Genomic DNA, 21,113 nt, shown 5'->3' with positions numbered 1-21,113 from the left:
TTCGACCAGGGTAAAATGTGTATTGACTGAGCCAATTCCTCCATATAGCTTAACAAAACGGATCTCTGCCAGGCAAACCTGAGCCAGGATAACACTACAGTGAGGACATCCCTCCAGCCTGCCAATACAGAGCCACACTGAATCATGGACTGAATCAGTTATTGTGACTAAAAATTAATTAAAAAAACTTGATTTGATGACTTGAAAATGAATAATATTAAAATGAAAAATAAATTAGTTCTAATTTAAAATAATATTAAAATAAATAAAGGGGTCAGGATGGTGCTAAAACAATCTGGATGGAAATATTTGTATAGGCAGAAAACACCAATGTGTTATCTTGTGTTCACCAACGAGAACATTTACACAAAATTTTTTTTTAAACTTTCCAAAAACAAAGGACTTTTTCAGACTCTCATTAGAAAAGAGCAAAAACTAAGATAATGATAAAGTCTGATAATCTGATGGATGGCAACAGCTGCTAAGGTAGGATTGGTCTATAATGTTTTAAAGCATGACTAGGTAAAGTGTCAAGACAGAGAATGACGGAAGCAACGGAGCGACTGATGAAATAGATTGAGATTGAAAGAGATAGAAAGAGGGCTGTTCAGAATACAGATATGCATTTATAGTGGAGATAAACATGAACGTGTTGGCAAAAATATCACCTAGGTTGACAGCGACCGCGGGCTCCCCTTTAACTCAGCGATCGGATGAGCTCACGCAGAGACTCAACAGAGAAGTGAAGAGTAAAACTCAACTGAAGAGAGCTGGAGATGATATCAATGAAATGTTGCTCAGATAATATAGGCTAGAGAACCAAAAATGCAAAAACAGATACGCACCGAAACTGGATTTACAACGGTGTGTAACAAGCAGTAAGTGTATAAAAAAGGCTATGAAAAGCTGAACTTACTCAAATTAGATGCAAAAGAACCAATCACTTAGCTGATAATGCTGGAGTTTATGGTATATAATGCTTTATTTCATTCAGTTTTTAAATGCAATTTGCATGCTTTCATTGTATCTTGTTGACACTTCTGGAAACACAATTTATTAATTGAATATATCAATATATCAGATTCTGTTCAAAAAAATTATCTGATAAGCAGTTTTTTCATAATTACAGGAGAAATATTAGAAATACTTATTTAAAAAACCTACAGTAACTGGGCTTTTATTTTATATTTTATGTGATTTTTTGGTTAAAACCTACAGTAACACTGTGCTTTAAATATATTGTGTTGGATAATGGGGGGCTTCAAAAAACGCTCAAAATATTTATAAAAACACATCCCAAATCAGCAATGTATTGCATTCTGGGCAGTTTTAAAGGGGCCATATGATGCATTTTCATGTTTTCCTTTTTCTTTAGTGTGTTATGTAGCTGTTTGTGTATGGATGAGATCTGCAAAGTAACAAAGCTCAAAGTCTCCCACAAAAAGATTTAAAAGAGAAGATCTAAAAGAAAAGGCAGCTTTGTAGAAATTTAGAAAGATGGGGCATAGAGGAGCTACAATAATGTTCCGTACGTGAAAAATGTGTATATATATATATATATATATATATATATATATATATATATATATATATATATATATATATATATATATATATATATATATATATATATATATATATATATATATATATATATATATATATATATATATATATATATATATATATATATATATATATATATATACACATTTTTCACGTACGGAACATTATATATATATATATACACACACACACTATTAAACCCACAATACACAAAATAATGATCTTTGAAAATAGCATATGACCCCTTCAAATGCCTTGCTTCTGCATGACGTGATTTATGTTTACTCAGTTACAGACTGTTGCTTTACTGTGAGATACATCACAATGAGTTTGGTGCCACTGCCACGTGGGAAAAGTGCGATTTCAGGAAGAGCAGAGCGGACATTTCTCACCATCTGCTTGACAGGAAACACACCTGGCTGTACCAAATCCCAGATGCAGAATGTTAAAAATGACAGATTCCGGCTTCTCGTCAAATTTGCTATGGACAGCAATATGTTCAGTGGAAATACATTTAACAATCTTACCCCAGAACTCACCCCCTCAGAGAATATGAAGGAAAAATATAAACATACACACATACAAATAGATTGCCACAAATTCACAGTGAAAAGCACATAAGCTGAATTCTACCCAGATTCAAGTCTGTGTATGTGAGCATGTGATTGAAGACACTCCAGCGGAGCATCTGTACCCTCTGCTGTGTGTATGTTGGCATGCTGTCACTGTGTGTAGACAAGTCTGGGCACCCTAGTTGCACAACTGACAAGTCCAGGTCTAACACCTGTCCACCACCATCATACTACAGACACATCAACCTGGGAGGACACATCATCACCACAGGTGTGTAGTGTTAACACTGAACAAGATCATTTATTCTGAGTAGAAGCATCAACAGCATTCCTCTTACACTATAGGACAGAAATGTGTCAGCCACTAGAGATTCTGCTGTAATATTTGTACTGAGGTACATTCACAGTGTGATTAAAAAATCTATCGAAACTATAGTTTATTCGGTCAACTACCCTGCACTTTAAAGTATAGACAATTTTGTTGATTATAATGGGATTAAATCAGTTTTACCACCTATCATCCAGTGTAAGGATGGTACTGTAGGTTCTTAACTTAAAGTAAAAAATTAAAATAAAATAAAAAAGCACATTATTATGGTTGATTATTAAAATAAAATAAAAAATACTAATAATTACTCTAGGTTTTTAACTCAAAGTAAAATAGAATAAAATAAAATAAACATAATAAAAAGCATTGTGTTACTGTAATACAATAAAAATGTATACATTAAATAAAGAGATGAAGTGCCTTTCATTTTAAGTATTATAAAATATTGCTATATAATGTACGTGATAAGTCATATAAGATTTTGGTGATACCAAATACTACTATTAATACATCCCACCCCCCAATAATAAACAAAAACAAACAAAAATTAATTTGATGTTTTTTGCTAATTTAATTTAGTTAGTAAAAACATGAAAATATGATTTTGTTCAGCATTTCCATATTGTTGGCTTAAGCCCTATTCGGACGGGATTAGTTATACAAGGGTAGATGGAGTAGTGTAATTTTACCACAGGACACCAGTAACATTAATGGCCAATTCGCACTGGAAAAGAAATCTCAGTAGAACAAGCAGAAGTGGGAGGGGTAACTCGATATATGCACCGCCGTCACGTCCCTGTGCTTCCTGATATCACGTGCGCAAACACATATAATCTATATATAACCTATATATAACAGTTGGGTCTGGTCAAACTATTTATTAATTAAATTCTGATTGGATTCTGTTGGTAATAGGCACTTACGTAAAGCTAAATTAAGTTTTATGCCTCTGACAGGTGCTTTCAACCTTTTTTAAATCTGAATGGTAAGCAGAAAACACTTGAGGTTTGCCACAGGCCAAGGAAACAAAAGGTAAAAGTTGCCGTAATCTTTACTGACATTGTCCGTAATGATTACTGAGATGGCACATTCGGACAGGACTAAAATCACTGAGAAGCTCTGGTAATAATTACTTTACTTAATCCTGTCCAAATAGGGCTTTAAAGAAATACATTTTTCACATACTGTACAATATTTCATCACCACATGGAATTCTGGAGAAAACTTTAGACATCCATGATAAACTTAAGAAATGTTGTCCTGAAGACAAAGGCGCTTGAGCCGCAACATATCGCAGGCATGACTAACTTAAGGGAGGGCCATCATTCTTTCTGTTCACCTTGCACCATGTAATGTTGACAATTTTTACTTGGACTTAGCGCTTGGAAAGTGTTAATGTTGGACATCAAACACATCATTCTCTGAACAGTAGAATCTGTCACAGTCAGGAATCAGTGTCCTTCAGTGCTGGCAGATACATGCGGGTCAATACAGCAATCGTGAGCTCAGCCCTCCTCCTGTGCCAGTACGCTCCATCATCACCTTTCATTATGGTTCTTTTCCTCCCTTATCTCTCATTCTTTCTCTCTGCGGAGTCATCCTATTGTTCCTAGCTTTGTGTGTCTTCAGTTTTCCCTGCTTGGGGCATTTTGTGGTTAAATGGACAAAAGAAAAGGAAAGAAAAAGTAATTAAATGGGAATTAGCGTGTGAGGGAGATTGTGCCTACAAGAGGCATATGTTTAAAAACGACTTGGCAGAGGCTCACGTGGGGGAGAATACAGATGAGGCGTGTTCGAGTGTCTGGCTGCGGTGAGGCACGGAGGGGCAGAGTCTGCAAGCAACAAGAGGTGACGTGAGCCTGTCAGATAAGCTGAGCAGATAAAATGTGTGATTCGATCAGCCAACAGTGGCTGGGGCTCTTATTTTCTGCATTAATTTGTCGTCTTTTCAAATTTATTCAGCCAGAGCTTGAGGTCTAATCAGAACCTGCACTGCACAGAGTTTGCTTTTGTCGCAATGCTGCCAGCTCTGTGATTAACATTTGAAAACTTGAGTAAAATGTTAAGGTGTGTGTGTGTGGGGTGGGGATGGGGGGTGCATTTCTGTGCTAGGTGCATTACTGTTATAGTGCCAGCCAAGCACTCTGAACCTTGAGATGCTGGCTGAATCTACAATAAAAAAAATTGACAATATTTTGAATTTGGACTGCCAATTTTACATACTGCACCTAAAACCATAAAAAAAACATTTTTATTTAATTTTACAGTGCATCTGGAAAGTATTCACAGTGCTTCACTTTTTCAACATTTTATGTTACAGCCTCATTGCAAAAAGGATTAAATTCATTAATTTCCTCAAAATTCTACAAACAATACCCCACAATGACAACGTGAAAGAAAGAAAAATATTTTTTTTTAAATCACATATATCACATACATGTAAGTTTTCACAGCCTTAGCTCAATACTTTGTTGAAGCACATTTGGCACCAATTACAGCCTCAAGTCTTTTTGAGTATGATGCTACAAGCTTGGCACACCTATCTTTTGGGTAGTTTCTCCCATTCTTCTTTGCAAGAGAGGTCCTGATGGACCTCTCAAGCTCCATCAGGTTGGATGTCGAGCATTGGAGCACAGCCATTTTCAGATCTCTCCAGAGATGTTCAATCGGGTTCAAGTCTGGGCTCTGGCTGGGCCACTCAAGGACATTCAGAGAGTTGTCCCGTAGCCACTCCTTTGTTATCTTGACTGTGTTCTTAGGGTCTTGTCCTGTTGGAAGATGAACCTTCGCCCCACTCTGAGGTCAAGAGTGCTCTGGAGCAGGATTTTATCAAGGATGTCTCTGTACATTGCTGCATTTATCTTTCCCTCAATCCTGACTAGTCTCCCAGTTCCTGCCGCTGAAAAACATCCCCAGAGCATGATGCTGCTACCACCATGCTTCACTATAGGGATGGTATTGGCCATGTGACGAGCAGTGCCTGGTTTCCTCCAGACATGACGCTTGCCATTCAGGCCAAAGAATTTTGTTTCTCATGGTCTGAGAGTCCTTCAGGTGCCTTTTGGCAAACTGCAGGTGGGCTGTCATGTGCCTTTTACTGAGGAGTGGCTCCCGTCTGCCCTCTCTAACACAGGCCTGATTGGTGGAATGCTGCAGAGATGGTTGTTCTTCTGGAAGGTTCTCCTCTCTCCACAGAGAAATGCTGGAGCTCTGTCAGAGTAACCATCGGGTTCTTGGTCACCTCCATGACTAAGGCTCTTCTCCCCCGATCGTTCAGTTTGGCTGAGCTGCCAGCTCTAGTAAGATTCCTGGTGGTTCCAAACTTCTTCCATTTATGGATGATGGAGGCCTTTGTAATCATTGGGACCTTCAATGCAGCAGAATTTTTTCTGTACCCTTCCCCAGATTTGTGCCTCAATACAAACCTGTCTCGGAGGTCTACAGACAATTCTTTGGACTTCATGGCTTGGTTTGTGCTCTGACATGCACTGTAAACTATGGGACCTTATAGACAGGTGTGTGCCTTTCCACATCATGGCCAATCAACTGAATTTACCACAGGTGGACTCAAATCAAGTTGTAGAAACAACTCAAGGATGATCAGTGGAAACAGGATGCACCTGAGCTCAATTTTGAGTTTCATGGCAAAGGCTGTGAATACTTATGTACACGTGTACAACCTTTTTTTATTTTTAATACATTTGCAAAGATTTCAAGCAAACCTCTTTCATGTTGATATTATGGGGTATTGTTTGTAGAATTTTGAGGGAAAGAATTATTTTAATTAAACAAATGAATGTCAAATGAACAGGCACACAGGCAAACGTTAAACTGAACACAGTGAAAACTAAATCAAAACAGAACAACCATTACAAAACTCCTTATGCTAAAAGGAGTCCAACCGGGGAGGGAGGGTGGGCGTCCTGGAGTTGTGGCAGGTAACGAGGGCGGTGCTGGCAGATTAGGACACCTCCAGGGCGACACAGGCAATACAGGAGCCAGGGTGGCACCAGTAGCTCAGGGGGCCAGGGAGATGCCAGTAGCTCAGGGAGCCAGGGAGTTGCCAACAGTGCAGGAAGCCAGGGAGCCAGGAACTGGACTCTGGAGCGGGCTCATGGGCTGGAGCAGGCTTAATAGGCTGGAACGGATTCTGGAGCGAGCTCATGGGCTGGAGCCGACACTGGAGCGAGCTCAGGAGCCGGTGTCATCATAATGGATGAAAGGGACCAGATCCAAATACCTCTGTGTGTGGGCAAAACACTCAGGAACAAAATCAAATGCTCAGGAACAGAACAACCTAGCTTAAACGCAACAATAACAGACAACTGAACTGAACTAAACACAGGGCTTGAATACACAGGGACTAATGAGTTAATTGACAAGAAACACCTGAACAGAAAACTAAATCAATTAGTGACCATGGTGACAAATGAGGTGCGTTCCATTCGACAGGGTCCCTATACAGTGTTCACTGCTCCCTAAGTTGAAGTGGACTTCGCTGACAATAATCGCTCATTTGGAACGCCCTGCAACGTCATCAAAGAAAGGCAACGACGGGTCACGCAGATTATGATATAACATAAATTAATATTGTAATTTACTTTACTTTCAAATTTAAAACCATATAATAAGCATATATTTATTTTTATCTGAAAACTAATATGTCTATTAGTTTTATTAGTTTACATATACCTGCATAGTTAATTGATGAACAGATTTGAAGCTGCACCTGTCATTCAATATGAAAATACATTTTGATTTGGTTAACTATGTATAAAAGTATACTTAATCAATGCCATAACCATTCATAAATATTCAAATGCATACGTAAACTCCTCCATCTCAGAGCCATTTAAAAACTCTTCCAATGGCTCTGCTCCATCGTCTGCTCCACCCAATGAAAGTTGGGTGATTTTCACTCTCCACTTCCTGTAAAGTGATGTATCAATGTTCCCTTCTTCCCTACACCGTTTTGGTTAAATTTGCCTATTGTTTTTACACTGCATAATAAGCCAGTGGTTTTCAAAATCTTTTGACTTCCAAGGCCCCCCATTGTCCACAACAATATTTTAAGGCCCCGGTTGTTCATGATTTAGTGGATAAAGATAGTTTTACTCACAATTCCAACCCAGTTAAATATATTCATTATAAAAATATGTTGTAATACGATTTTTTATTCATTTAGCGTTTTCTAGGTTTAGAATTCACATTTTTGAAATGACAATTCCTCATATTTTCAGGTTTTTCAAGAACGTCGTTTTTTTCAAATAAATTAAACAGTTGTTAAGGGGTGATTTAAGGGAGTTATTTAAGGGAGATTTTAAGTTGTTTTGTCTTATTTTGATGCTGTTTTGTCTTATTTTAAATTATTTTAGATGGAAGTTTGGTGGGCCCCGGCCCCTGGTTGAGAGCCACTGTAGTAGGCACATCTAAGCTTCAAATTACATAGAGACAGCATACATGTGTGTACACAGATACATAATCATGGGAAAAGGGCATACATGAAGAAAAGATTTCAGATCTGAGGTCAAGATTTAAATCTCCACTACAAACCTACTGGAGTCCATCGTATGTACACTGATGGGATTCAATCAGTGGACAGAAAAGCGAGGTATGGGGACAATTTGGAGAGCCATAGGGAGGAGGTGGCTGGTTTCTGTCTGGTGCTTCTCTTTGAGGCATCATCAGGCTGTTTCAATGGTCCCTTCATCCAAGCCAACAGGCACCCTTACTCCTCGGCTCCACAGGGATTCTGTGCCAACTTCTATCTGTGCTCACATAAACACAATGCCCTCACCTAGCTAATGACCTGTAATCAAGAAGATTAGGCAATGCCACTGACTGGAAAGTAATGACTCGAAATAGTAAATGAGCACAAACAAAACCTCAGCCCAGAGCTGCTGCATGAGGACGTACCTGGTTCCCAAGACACACGTTTATAGTTGGAGGAGAGAGTGTCACAAAAGTCTCCAAATCCCTAAACTGTCTGGTGTGGCTCCAGCTATCAGTCACGCATGTGATTTCTTAAATAATCAGGTCGTCAATTAAATTGTCAATCAGGTAGCCCTTAGGGAAGGTATTCCAGATCCTCTAGATCAGAGATTGATGAGAATTCTACCAGCGAGGAACTGCAATTAACTAGAGTGTCTGCTTTAAAAGTCCTAATGAGCCCCCGTTAAACTGATTTATAGAATCATTATCATCTTGCTATGAAAAGTAAAAATGGTAGCATGGATAATGCATAAGTCAGATTTCAAAAAGTACCTACTGCTTTCACATCAAGGGAAGCAGATGGAATAAAAGCAATCCCTCAACCTTTAGTTTAAAAGCCAGTCAAGTACAGCAGGAAACAAAGAGCTTGTTTGACTGATGAAAAGCCAGACTGTATTAGGAAACAAAGAATAAAAGCTACAGGTAGTTCTAAGAAAGAAAAAAAGAAACATGTCTCTTGCTTATCTAACTAGCAGTATCGTTGATTTTACTAGATTTGACATCAATGGACTTGATATAAAAGGACAATCAAAATAGCTCTAGCTCACCTTTAATGCAGAGAAAGAATATTAAAAAGGAATGTCCATCATTCTAGTCAAAGTTATTGAATGCTCTACTCAGACAACGACTTGGTATGCCAAAGAAATTGCGCTCCACATGGGAGACGTGATACAATCGATTTCAATAAAATAAATAATAATAAACTATAATTGAATTAACAATCCAATTTTAATTACATTAAACTGTAATTTAAACAAAGTATACATCATATTGAATGAAATACAAGTTTACTTCTCAGGCCTCTTTTCACTGTGCTCGTGGCAATGAATGCATTCAAGAATTGTCTCCTCCTGTGAAGTTTAATTGTGACGCTGTCTAAGAATGTGACAATTTTCACGAATAGAGCGTATCCATGATGCCTCAAAATGTTGCCTACATAGAAAGGTTAGCCAAATGTCAAATGCTCTGACAGGTAATTGTAATATTTGAAGGACGGATGTACAGGATGTCAATATTGGGCAGGAACCTACTGCTGTCACTCAAGTTTTTTCAGCACTGTACACAGATCAATCAAGAAACCCGCTATATTACTCCACGACAGGATCAGACAGCATCCAGACGGCATTGCTGAAATCAAGCTGGCTGGAATCTGGACGAGAGGACCCCCTGCTAGCAGCATCTGAAAGTAGATTCAGCACTGTTTTCTAATTAACATCAGTCCTTAGCACACCAGGTAGAAATCCCCCTATTTGACAGGCTAATTAATCTGAAACCTTGAGTGCCCACAGTCTTCACTGTACCTTCAACACTTAATCCTGTCAATAAAATGTCTCAACTGTAATGGACTTTGGGGAAATAACTGGGATTCAATATAATTAAGGCTAAGTTTAGAAACAGAAAATTCCCACTTGAAGAAGAGATTCATATTAGGGCTGAGAGTGATATAATTATGAATTTATCTATCTATCTATCTATAGTTTATAGACTACCGTTCAAAAGATTGTGGCCAATAAGGGTTTTTTTTTAATAGAAATTAATACTTCTATTCAGCAAGAATGTATTAATTTAATAAAAAATGACAGTAAAGATATGAATAATGTTACAAAATATTTCCATCTATTCAAATAGACTGTTCTTTTGAACTTTCTATTCGTCAAAGAATCCGGAAAAATTTCACAAAAAATCCAAAGCAGCATTGCTATTTTAAACTGTGATGATAAGAAATGCTTTGAGCACCAAATCATAAATATTATATATGTATGTTGAATTTGACATGAACTATATTATTTAAATTACTACAGTATATTTGATTAATAAAAAGGATAAAATGTATTAAAATAGTGAACCAGATTCAACAGTCATTGTAGCCAAAAACTAAATATTTGTACGATTTCATCCTACATTTGACAAAAATCTCAATATTTATATTACCTAAATATATTTTTTACTATTTCTCATTTTAACATTTTAATGAACGAAAAATTCCACATAGAGATTTAATGGTGCATTCGGGTGACAAAACAAGAACAAGTTGCAAAACTAATCTAGTCTAATGGCATGATCTTTTAGAAACTTAATGGCCAAATAAAACATTTAAACAATGTTACAATGTTGCTTAAATTTGTACTGTCAATAAAAAAGTCCAAAATATAGCCTAGTGAATATTCAAAATTTCACCCAGCTCTAGTATGCATTAGTTTGATACTAGGTTCAACATAGTCCTCAAGAAGCCCACATTTAGATTATACAATAATAATTAAAGAATACTTTCAAATAAAGCAATATTCAATAGATTGAGCATTAACAAAGTTATTCTACTATCCTGTAGGCATGAACTTGCATGTACTATTAATATTACATTTTTAGGCATAATGAGTGCATTTCTTTTGGACTGAGTCATAGTATTAATCACAGTACTGATCTTGAGAGGAGCATTTTCACTAAAGGGACCGCCTAAAGCTAAAATCTCTTTTATCTTGCAGGAAGAAGCTTTCTCGTGCAAGACACTTGAAAACTAAGCTGATAGGGGCTTGGCGGGTCAACGCCAGCCTCTCACTTAGCTCATTTATCGCTTGGTTGCTTCAGCACAAGTCTCCATCCCCCTGAGTGCCGTCCAATAGACCAATCATATTTCACACAGGAGGCAAACAAAAATGTGAGAAAAGGTCACTTGAATAATTGAGGCGAAGAAGGGTGAATTATCTTGATGCACAGTCTGAGGTAAAACGGCATTTTCCATAACCAGTACCAAAAATATGTGGAATACAGGACAACAAACAGCTCAGAGAAGTCAATAATATATGGGAATGTCATGTTTTTATGACAATTGGCATCTGGCTGTGTGTGAGGGGTCTTTATATGGTGGCTTTACACTACTGGTATCACTCAATATGGGCAAATCGATATGTAATTGCTGTGTAATTGCATATGCTACTGGCAATTAATCACCAGAGAGAGAAATATTTTGTACATAAATTCGATTTAGACGTATCAGCTACTTCACGAGCAATCCCAGCAGAAATGTACACTATCCTCCTTCCATGTTACACTAAACAATGTTAAATGCTAGCAAAGCTTTCAGAAACTAAATATAATATAAGAAAAACATTGAGCCAAACTCATCTCAGTAGTATTAGCGTGAAGCTAATAAGACTTTCACATATGTATGGACCTTTACATTACATTATGAAAACGAAGCCTGAAAGCAACTCCAAAAAGAGAATTCAGAGAAAGCGAAGAATCCCGATGTTTGCTTCGCTAATGAGTCACGCTAGCTAACTCTTATCATTACAAGAATAGACCGGATAAGAACAAAGAGTCAGAAAAATCAATGGAGACAGCTGAGACATGATGCTGCTTAATGAAGCCTGGCGTCTGTTTCCTCTGTTTTCATGGTGAAATGAAAAATTACAGATTTGTTTGGAAAGCAGCTGTTGAACAATTTTTGTGACATGGGGTGGTTAATGTAAAACATAACGAGATGTGTTATAAAATGCCATTTCGGATTACAGTCTCCTTTGTTTTCGAGGATATGAGCTAGTGATGTGCATTTGGGTCATTTTGACTGCTCAAGGACTCGGGCTGAGGTTGATGGGTAGCTAGACTATGTTCAAATGTATCAGACTGGTACAGTCTTTTGTCATTGCATCATGTCTCACCGTACTTTTTCCTCGCATGGTGCCTCACACCATGAACAATGCATTTTCAAGTGTGTCAAGTTAAGGTTTTTAAGGTTTTGTTAGGTTTTTTGGCCCTGCTAACATTTTCACTGGCCCTAACACAAATATGATACAGATACATTTTTAGAAATATTTTTTTTCTTTAAAGGGATAGTTCACCCAAAAATGAAAAATCTATCATTATTTACTGACCCTCATGTTGTTCCAAACCTGCTTTCTTTACCCAAATAATAAAAGAAAAAAATACTTCTGCATATGAATCTACTGTATATATGTGTGTGTGTGTGTGTGTGTGTGTGTGTGTGTGTGTGTGTGTGTGTGTGTGTGTGTGTGTGTGTGTGTGTGTGTGTGTGTGTGTGTGTGTGTGTGTGTGTGTGTGTGTGTGTGTGTGTGTGTGTGTGTGTGTGTGTGTGTGTGTGTGTGTGTGTGTGTGTGTGTGTGTGTGTGTGTGTGTGTGTGTGTTTATACCACATGTAACTAATACTTTCTAGTTAGGTTGGGTATCCGATCCATACAGGTTTCCTGATTCGGTTTTGATTCGATTCAGATTTCGCTTTGATTTTGATTCATTTGGGTATATTTCAGTTATAATGTCCATTTTGCTTACATAAAAATAAATCCTAAAAAAGGTAATGACGTAAATATACAGGGCAGTGTTTCAAACCGTACAGTAACTCGTCTTTTTGAACAATTCATTAAAAGAATCGGCTTTAAGATTCATTTAAGAATTGCTACATTGGCTGCATTGTATACTTTGAGCCACAAAAAAGGACTGGTCATTAAGAGTCATTTATTCATGAATCTGACTATGCTGGTTGTTTGTCAAGTTGTTTGTTTTTCTCGCATGCAGCCTGCAAGGAGACCTCAATAAAAAGGCATTTGTTTACAGTAGACTACGTTTTTATTGCAGCACATTCAATATTATGAAAATATTCATTAAAAGAATTAATGATGCAACCCAAAATGGAGTTGAGTGACTTGTCACGCTCCCACTAAAAATAGAGTAAGGCAAAGAGTAAAAACGATCCAGAGATTTTAATAACCATTAACAGAGCTCACAAAATCTGCTACTTTTACAAGTAACTCTTGCAATTTCATCTGTGTTAGTCAACAATGCTATATTTCAATCAGCACATTTTGCAACAACATTGCTAAATCCATCACAGAAATCCAAATGTTTCAGTTTAAAGCACAAAAGCACCTATATCAACAAATATAAAAATGTAGAAACAACGCAACACTGCAAATTCCATTACCCGGTCCAAAACTCACATTAGACCCATGCCATCAGTCATCAGTCATTCGTGCACTCAGCTGTAAATGTTTTAACTTTTTACTTTCACAAAACATTTGTAGTATCTTCATGTACCATATACGTACAATAATTGCTGACTGGAAGCATAACATTTCCATTTATGAGCTCTTACCCTGTGTCTGGTCAATGTGGCCCATGGTTTCTATCTGCTCAACCAGATCATTAGAGTTCCACTGACTCATCCCCAAAAGCATGGCCGTCTTCCCCTCCAGCACCTCTGAAAAACATCACACACAAACATACAATCAGTGAGGTATTTGATCAGGATGAGACAATCAATCATTTAGCTCATCATCAAGATAATACAGATAATGTTATGCTAATTTCAGTTCCGAAAAATCACATGGAATGCAGCAAAAGACTATTAGTATTCATCGAATTATCTTTAAATACTGCTCAAGCCATAAAGTGATGTCCGACTAATGAGCACAGAGTGAGCGATCAGCCACTCCGTCGCTCCTTGTGAGACAGCCCAAGTGCTTGATGGAGGACCCGGCTGCGCGCTTCACAGCGTCTGATAGCGAGCTGCAAGCCCAGTGCCGTGTCAGATCTCGCTGGGTGATATTTCAGTGTGGAAGAGAGGTTGTGACAGGGCTCCGTCAGGCCTGCTCATCTGAATCACCCACTTGAGCCGATCGGTCGCCGTTTGTCGCATGCTATTTGCTTGACTGTCAATTGAACCGTTTTTTGACTTGGCTCAAACAAGGGTAGACAAACAAACACGTGCACGCTCACAGAAACAATGCAAGGGAAGCTCAAAGTTGAGAGACGAAAGGTTTTAAATCATAATCCAAATACTGACAGTTACTGAGTCGTGTCGAATGGAATGGTGCTTAGAGAGAGCAGGAAGAACATAAATCTTCTGAAGTGTGAAATGTGCTTAGCACAAAGAAGAGCAACGAAAGCAGCCCGGCTCCTAAAGGAGAGACAACCACCTATTTCAGTAAATATACCAAACAAACTGTTAACACACAAGGGTCTGCCAGCGATGCTCACTGCGAAAGGATGAAAGCAGTTAAAAGGACAAAAAGAGAGAAAACGAACAGTGTAAAAATGTGGGAACATTCTCTGAGTGGATGAGCTTAGCAGAAGATTTCATTTTAAAGTATTCAGAGTAATCTGCACCATTATGAAAAACACTCATGCAATCTATATTTAATTAGACTGTATACTAGTTCCTATGGAAGTTAGGAATGTGCAAAACAAAAAAATGTAGACGCCCCTTTCCCCCAACACACCTCACAAATAGAGCTCTTTTGGTTGCTTGTGAAGGCATGTCTCAACAGGTAAAGGTAAGCTACTTCTAATAAAAGGTCCAACATATTAGGAATACTATCTGCACTGTGTGCATGATGATGCTGTATGGCAGGGGTGCCCAACCCTGTTCCTGGAGATCTACCCACCTGCAAGGTTTAACTCCAACCCTGATAAAACACACCTGAAGCAGCTTCAGGAGCACTTGATAATTACAGACAGGTGTGTTGAACAGGGCTGGAGCTAAACTCTCCAGGAACAGGGTTGGGCACCCCTGCTGTATGGTATTAAATCGTCCATTGTAGCGCATTGTAGTGCGTTACATCGCAACAGCCCATTTGCTTTAAAGTGTTCGTGACCTGTATAATCTTTGAAGGTCTAAATGCAGAGAAATTTAGCTTGCCGCCATGTACCAATAGGGATGCACTGATCCGATATTCAGTACTGATATCAACTTTGGTAAAACTCCAAGATGATTCAATGTTCCCATTATTATACTCAATCTGTAGACAGTAGGTCAGTGGATTGGCATAAAAAGGTTTTATCTTGCGGGAGTGTATTGCGGTTTCTAAAGGATATTGTAGATTTGCTGGTGTGCTTGGGATCATTGTCCTGTTGTATGACCCAATTTCGGCCAAGCTTTAGCTGTCTGACAGATGGTCTCACATTTGACTTTAGAACACTTTGGTTTATAGAGGAGTTCATGATCAACTCAATGACTGCAAGGTGCCCAGGTCCTGTGGCTGCAAAACAAGCCAAAAATGATCAACCCTCCATCAGCGTGATGGACAGTTGGTACGAGGTCTTTGTGCTGACATGCTGTGTTCAGTTTTTGCCTAAATTGGTGCTGTGCATTATGGCCAAACATGGCCACTTTGGCCCCATCTGTCCAAAGGACATTGTTCTAGAAGTCATGAGGTTTGTTCAAATGCAGCTTTGCAAACCTAAGTCGTGCTGCCATGTTCTTTTTAGACAGAAGAAGCTTTCTCCTGGCAACCCTTCCAAACATGCCATACATGTCCCATATTTTTCTAATTGTACTGCCATAACCTTAAACATTTAACATGTTAACTGAGGGCTGTAGAGTCTGAGGTGTAGTTCTTGGGTGTTTTGCGATTGCAGGGTCTGACCTTGGGGTGAATTTTCTGGGACGTTCACTCCTGGGAAGATTGGCAACTGTCTTTAATATTTGTCATTATTCTTTTGTGAATAATCTTCCTTACTGTAGAATAATGGACTTAAATTGTTTGTTAAAATGGCTGTATAACCCTTCTCAGATTGATGGCAGCAACAATTGCTTCTCTAAGATCATTGCTGATGTCTTTCCCTTCTTAACATTGTGTTAACACACACCTGAACGCTCCAGACCAGCAAACTGCCACAACTTCTGCTTTATAGAGGTGATCACACTTGCTGATGATCAATTAATCAAAGACATTTGATTTGCAGCGCTTACTTACCCTCTTAATTCCTATGGAAGCGGTAAGGGTGTACTTAGTTTGTCACAAATGGCTTCTCCATTTTGGCCTAGTTTTTGATAATAACACGATGTAAAATGTCATGTGTTGTAGTTCATCTGAGGTTGTATTTACCTAATTTAACTATTTATTTACCTATTTACCTAAACGTATACATCACATAGTTTTCCAGTAAATCACATTATATTTGTCCCCAAACACTGTTACAGCTAAATCGATCACTGAGAAAAGTGTCTCGATTCACCCCCTTTAAATCACATTTTCAAACAAAAAGGTCTGAAAAAAATCCACATAAATTAGTTGACCTTTCTAATCAAACATCCTGACCCATCATTAATGGTTGTGTATGAAAAATTCCCTGAACAATGGTGGAGCAGTTTTCCTTTTTTATCTCCCCTGAGTGAAAAACTCAAAATACTTTCACAAAAAGGTGCATGAAACATTATTTGAATTTAGAGTAAATGAAGAAAGAAAAGCAACAAGGTGGAGAAACAAGTTTATTAACAGAGATAAAATAATAAAAGGAGCTTAAAAGGAATCTAAAATGGAATTATCCTAGAAGGGACTACTGGTAATGAGTTCAATGAGGCACAGAGTTTATCCATTAACATTCTTCAACTCATCTTTACTCTTGAATAGAGCGGGCATACAGACAGAAATTATAGTCAAAGGACATGCCCGAGTGGGCTAAACGAATACCTTCAGTATATGAACCAAATTTACAACACAAGCTTACAGAGAGCATATTTTCATTTCCCTATGCCTTTTAAGCTAGACTTATGTGTATGTGTCAAAGCAAGATCATGTCGTTTCACACCCAGCCCATATGTTTCTTCAGTGGAATTGGAACACAACAGAAGATGTTAGACAAAATTACAGCCTCAGTCCAAATTTCCCGTTCACTGTATGGAAAAAGATGTAAAACTATAGACCATTTGATGTAAACAATAAAAATAATATTTAAACCTATAATGCTTTATATAGGTGACATTTAAACATAACATTTCTCACAATTCTGACTTTTTTTCTTGCAATTGAGAGTTGATCTCAATTCTGAGGGGGGAAAAGTCAGAATTGTGGGATATAATGAATATTGAGTTTATATCTTGCAATTCTGATATTTCTTCTTGGAATTGTGAAATATAAGCTTGGAAATGTGAGAAAAAAGTCAAAATTGTGAGATATAAACTCAAAATGACCTTTTATTGTTTTATTACGTGTTGCTGCAGAACTGCCAGTTTCTGCCACCAGGTAGGCTCCGCCCACAAAACACGTCATCGATGTTTGCAAACACCCAAATAGTCTATAGTCAGCTTCATTAAAAATTTGAAGTAGAAAAAACAGCAGTATTTACTGTGTGCACAGACATCATTTTACACTTATTTTGTTTGACTAATATTTTTTCCATGACCAGAACATGACTGTAGATGCCTGTGGCTGTGTAGAGCCAAAGAACATAAGACTGCGTTGTCTGACTGACACAGTTTCAGAGAAAAAAGCTTAATGGAAAATCTTCCAAATGAAGGCCCATATTTGGTTATGAAAAATCACGTCTTGACCTTCTTCTTAACGCAGAGTTGAAACACTGGGATTTAAAACTTCAAGACAAAGACTAAGAAGAAATGGATTTGGCTGTGACAGTCTTTAATAATAGGACATGTTTTTGTATGTCACAATTTAAGATTTAACAGACAATCATATGCATTTAAATTGCCTAAATTAAAATGAAAGACAATCTGTAAGATGGCTTTTAATATTCATACGATCTGTTATTGCAAATCATGCAACTAAGCCCTGACGCTAACGTGCAATTTTCAAATAAACTGGGTCTTTATATTAAAAATCTAAGGCAACCAGATTTAAGAGATGCCTTTTAACCTAATAGAAGTTATAAATGGCCTATTTCTTAGCTGATTTGTCAGTGCTGCAGATTAATCTTGTGTGTGAAGGGCCCAGGGCTATCCGATTGCAGAGAACAATCAATGCAACAGAAAAACACTTCAGCTCAAAAAGCAAAGCCTAGGTAGGAAATGCTAATCAATTAGCATTAAAAGTCACAATGAATGACTGCGAATACGTACAGCAATTTGTCTCCAGCTAAAATTTACACTGTTTTAAATGAGGGTCCGGTTTTATTTCAGGTTGTACAAATGGGTTCTGTTTAGGCACACTCTGACAAATCTCATTTCTCAAATGCACACGCTCCAATAACAGACCTGAATTAACCTCCTTAGACATTTGCCAACATGTCAGTTAAAAATTATCCTAAACGCCCTCATTTATAAACAAGGGCCTTACTCTTAAAGTCCACGTGACATACTTTAACAAGCTCAGTTGTCTCTGCTGTGTTTACGTATTTCCAATTTAAACGTGAAGTCTGGTCACACTGACATAGTAGAGGTTTAGGCGACCTGAGTTTGAGTCCCGTCTCGAGGTCCTTTGCTGATCCTGTTCCCCTCTCTCCAACATTGCTTCCTGTCTCCTCTACACTGTTCCGTTCAATAAAGACAAAACAATGGAACAAGTATTATAAATAATACTATAAAAAAAAAAAATTGCAGAACCACGCATTTTTAGAATTTCTTAAAGGCACAGTATGTAATTTTCGCCACTAGAGGTCGCTTATTCAAAGCAAAGGCTTGATGAAACTTTGATTTTGGGGAATCATAGAGGTTGTTGTCTTCACCTCTATAGCCGGTGGAAAAGAATCCAACGGGACTCAGGCAGAAATCACATTCATGGATGGGCTAATGTATTAAAGAAGGGGTGTCCAAAGTCCGGCCCGCGGGCCAAATGTGGCCCGGGGATGAATTTCAAACGGCCCGCAGTGTCTATTAAAATGTATTTTATATGAGGTCCGCCACATATAATTTACAAATCGTGCAGTTTCACAATGTCAACACAAGGTGGCAGTACTAGAGTTTAGGCCAGGGAAACATTAACGTGCCAAAAGCTAAATGAAACAGCGCTACTTGTGCGCTGCGCAACTCGCGAGCTCTGACTCTGAACCTGCTCTGAACAAATGTGTTTACTTTCTGAGTGTTTTTCGATCAAGCGACCACTAAACAGCCTGTGAGAAGCATTCGAGTTCGGTGCAGAGGTCTCCGGTACAAGCTGAAAATCTCTCTGGGATTTAATTTAGTTTAAAGCCAGTTGAAACTGTGCTGACATAATCAACAACACTAACGTGCAAATCAGGAGAAACACTGAGCCACAACGATCCAGTTAAATACTTTTCAAACAACAATTCACCAACATTTATCATAGATTTACTGTGGTAACACTAACTGTTACCGTGGTAATTTGTCAGAAATGTACGTTAATATCTAATTTTATTTCATTTTGAATGTATACATGTATTAAATGAGTAATAAAAGGCCAAATGACTGACTATTTTTGTCATAAACTTGCAGTTTTGTGCATTTGATATGATTATGTCTCAATTCATTTTGAAGAAAAAAATATTGCATGTAATTTTCCTTAGTAAAAGCATCTTGGTTTAAGAATTTTTTGATATTTGGAATGGAAAAAACTGAAATTCTAAGCAAGAAAAGCCTTTTTTTGCAGTGTGGTTTTACCTGTGGTGATCTAAATAGAGTACTCGTTCATTTAAATAAGAATAGAGTTCTAACTCAGTAATAATATTTAAATTTCACCCATTAAAACTTTTTGGTTGATGAAACTTTTACAGATATTGTTAAATATCTATACATTTACATGTGTCCTATCACAAGCTACTCTACTGTCAGCTCAAGATTTTGTCAAATCTGTCATGTTTCCAAGAAACAAAACATGTTTTATATACATAATAGAAAAGAAACCGGCCCCTGGGTTAGTCCATAACATGTTTTAACAACAAAGTTTGGACACCCCTGTATTAAAGATTTATTAATGTTACTGTAGTATGTATGAAGCAGGGTGGGGCTGAAAACCGTTGGAGCAGAACGAGGCCACTGGAGCGATAAGAGACAAGCGCGAAATACAGCTTGAAAGCAGTGGAGTTTTTATCATGCCGCAGATGACCGCTTCTGATTCTTCCGGTCATGTGTATGTGGGGTAACGCATTGCTGTTTTCTGTCTAGTCAAGTCACCTTTATTTATATAGCGCTTTTTACAATACAGGTTGTTTCAAAGCAGCTTTACAGTGAAAATAGCTTTAGTTTTGAAATTTTTTTTGGCTGTACTGCAGCTCTAGAAGAAAGCCATTGTCCAGCTTAAGTAAGTTTTTGATTGATTAATTTCCATTGTAAAAAATATTTGTTATTAACTTAGGGGATGCTTTCACAAAAATGGTGTGAACTGAAAACAGAAAACATTTAATGCATTCTGGCCATGTCGATGAATGTATACAAACAGTTGCTCACCTATCTAATAAAACACACAATATATTAAAGGACACCTATTATGCCTTATAATTCCTAACAGATTGAAAATGCCAATTTTTGGGTTTGAGAAAAATGAACTGTTTTGTGTGCGTCTCCTTTTAATGCAAATGAGCTGCTGCTCCCCATCTCAGAGGAATAGACTAGTTCTCTTTCATGTGTTATTTCGATTAAAATTGTTGAAAGGTTATGTCAGAAACACAAAAAGTTCACATGAAAACAGTTGGTCATGTCCAGTGTTGGGGGTAACGCATTACAAGTAACTTGAGTTACGTAATAATATTACTTTTTCCAAGTAACTAGTAAAGTAACACATTACTTTTCAAATTTACAACAAAATATCTGAGTTACTTTTTCAAAAAAGTAACGCAAGTTACTTTTTCACATTCATTTGACTGACAGCTCTCCTGCCCCATGTTGAGAAAAATAAGTGCAGAGGCGTTGTGTGTAAACATGATGATGGTTATTGTAGTTCTAGACTAAATGTAAGCATTTATTTATCTTTACTTGCACAATAAAGATTCTGTACTCCTCAAAATGAATAAAA

At 37.6% G+C, this 21,113-nt stretch overlaps 1 protein-coding gene across 1 annotated transcript in view; it reads right to left on the bottom strand.

The window, feature by feature from the left end:
- Positions 1 to 21,113, bottom strand: part of pitpnm3 (PITPNM family member 3) — a 99,359-nt gene that overhangs the window by 46,359 nt on the left and 31,887 nt on the right. Inside the window, exon 3 of the mRNA XM_079824221.1 lies at positions 13,565 to 13,669. Within this exon, the coding sequence (XP_079680347.1) occupies positions 13,565 to 13,669 (105 nt within the window). The remainder of the gene's footprint in view (positions 1 to 13,564; positions 13,670 to 21,113) is intronic.

The sequence above is a fragment of the Gobio gobio genome (genome assembly GCF_949357685.1).
Source record: "Gobio gobio genome assembly, chromosome: 8".
Classification (NCBI taxonomy): domain Eukaryota; kingdom Metazoa; phylum Chordata; class Actinopteri; order Cypriniformes; family Gobionidae; genus Gobio; species Gobio gobio.
The sequence above is the reverse complement of the archived record's forward strand: the minus strand, read 5'-3'. Positions and strand labels throughout refer to the sequence as shown.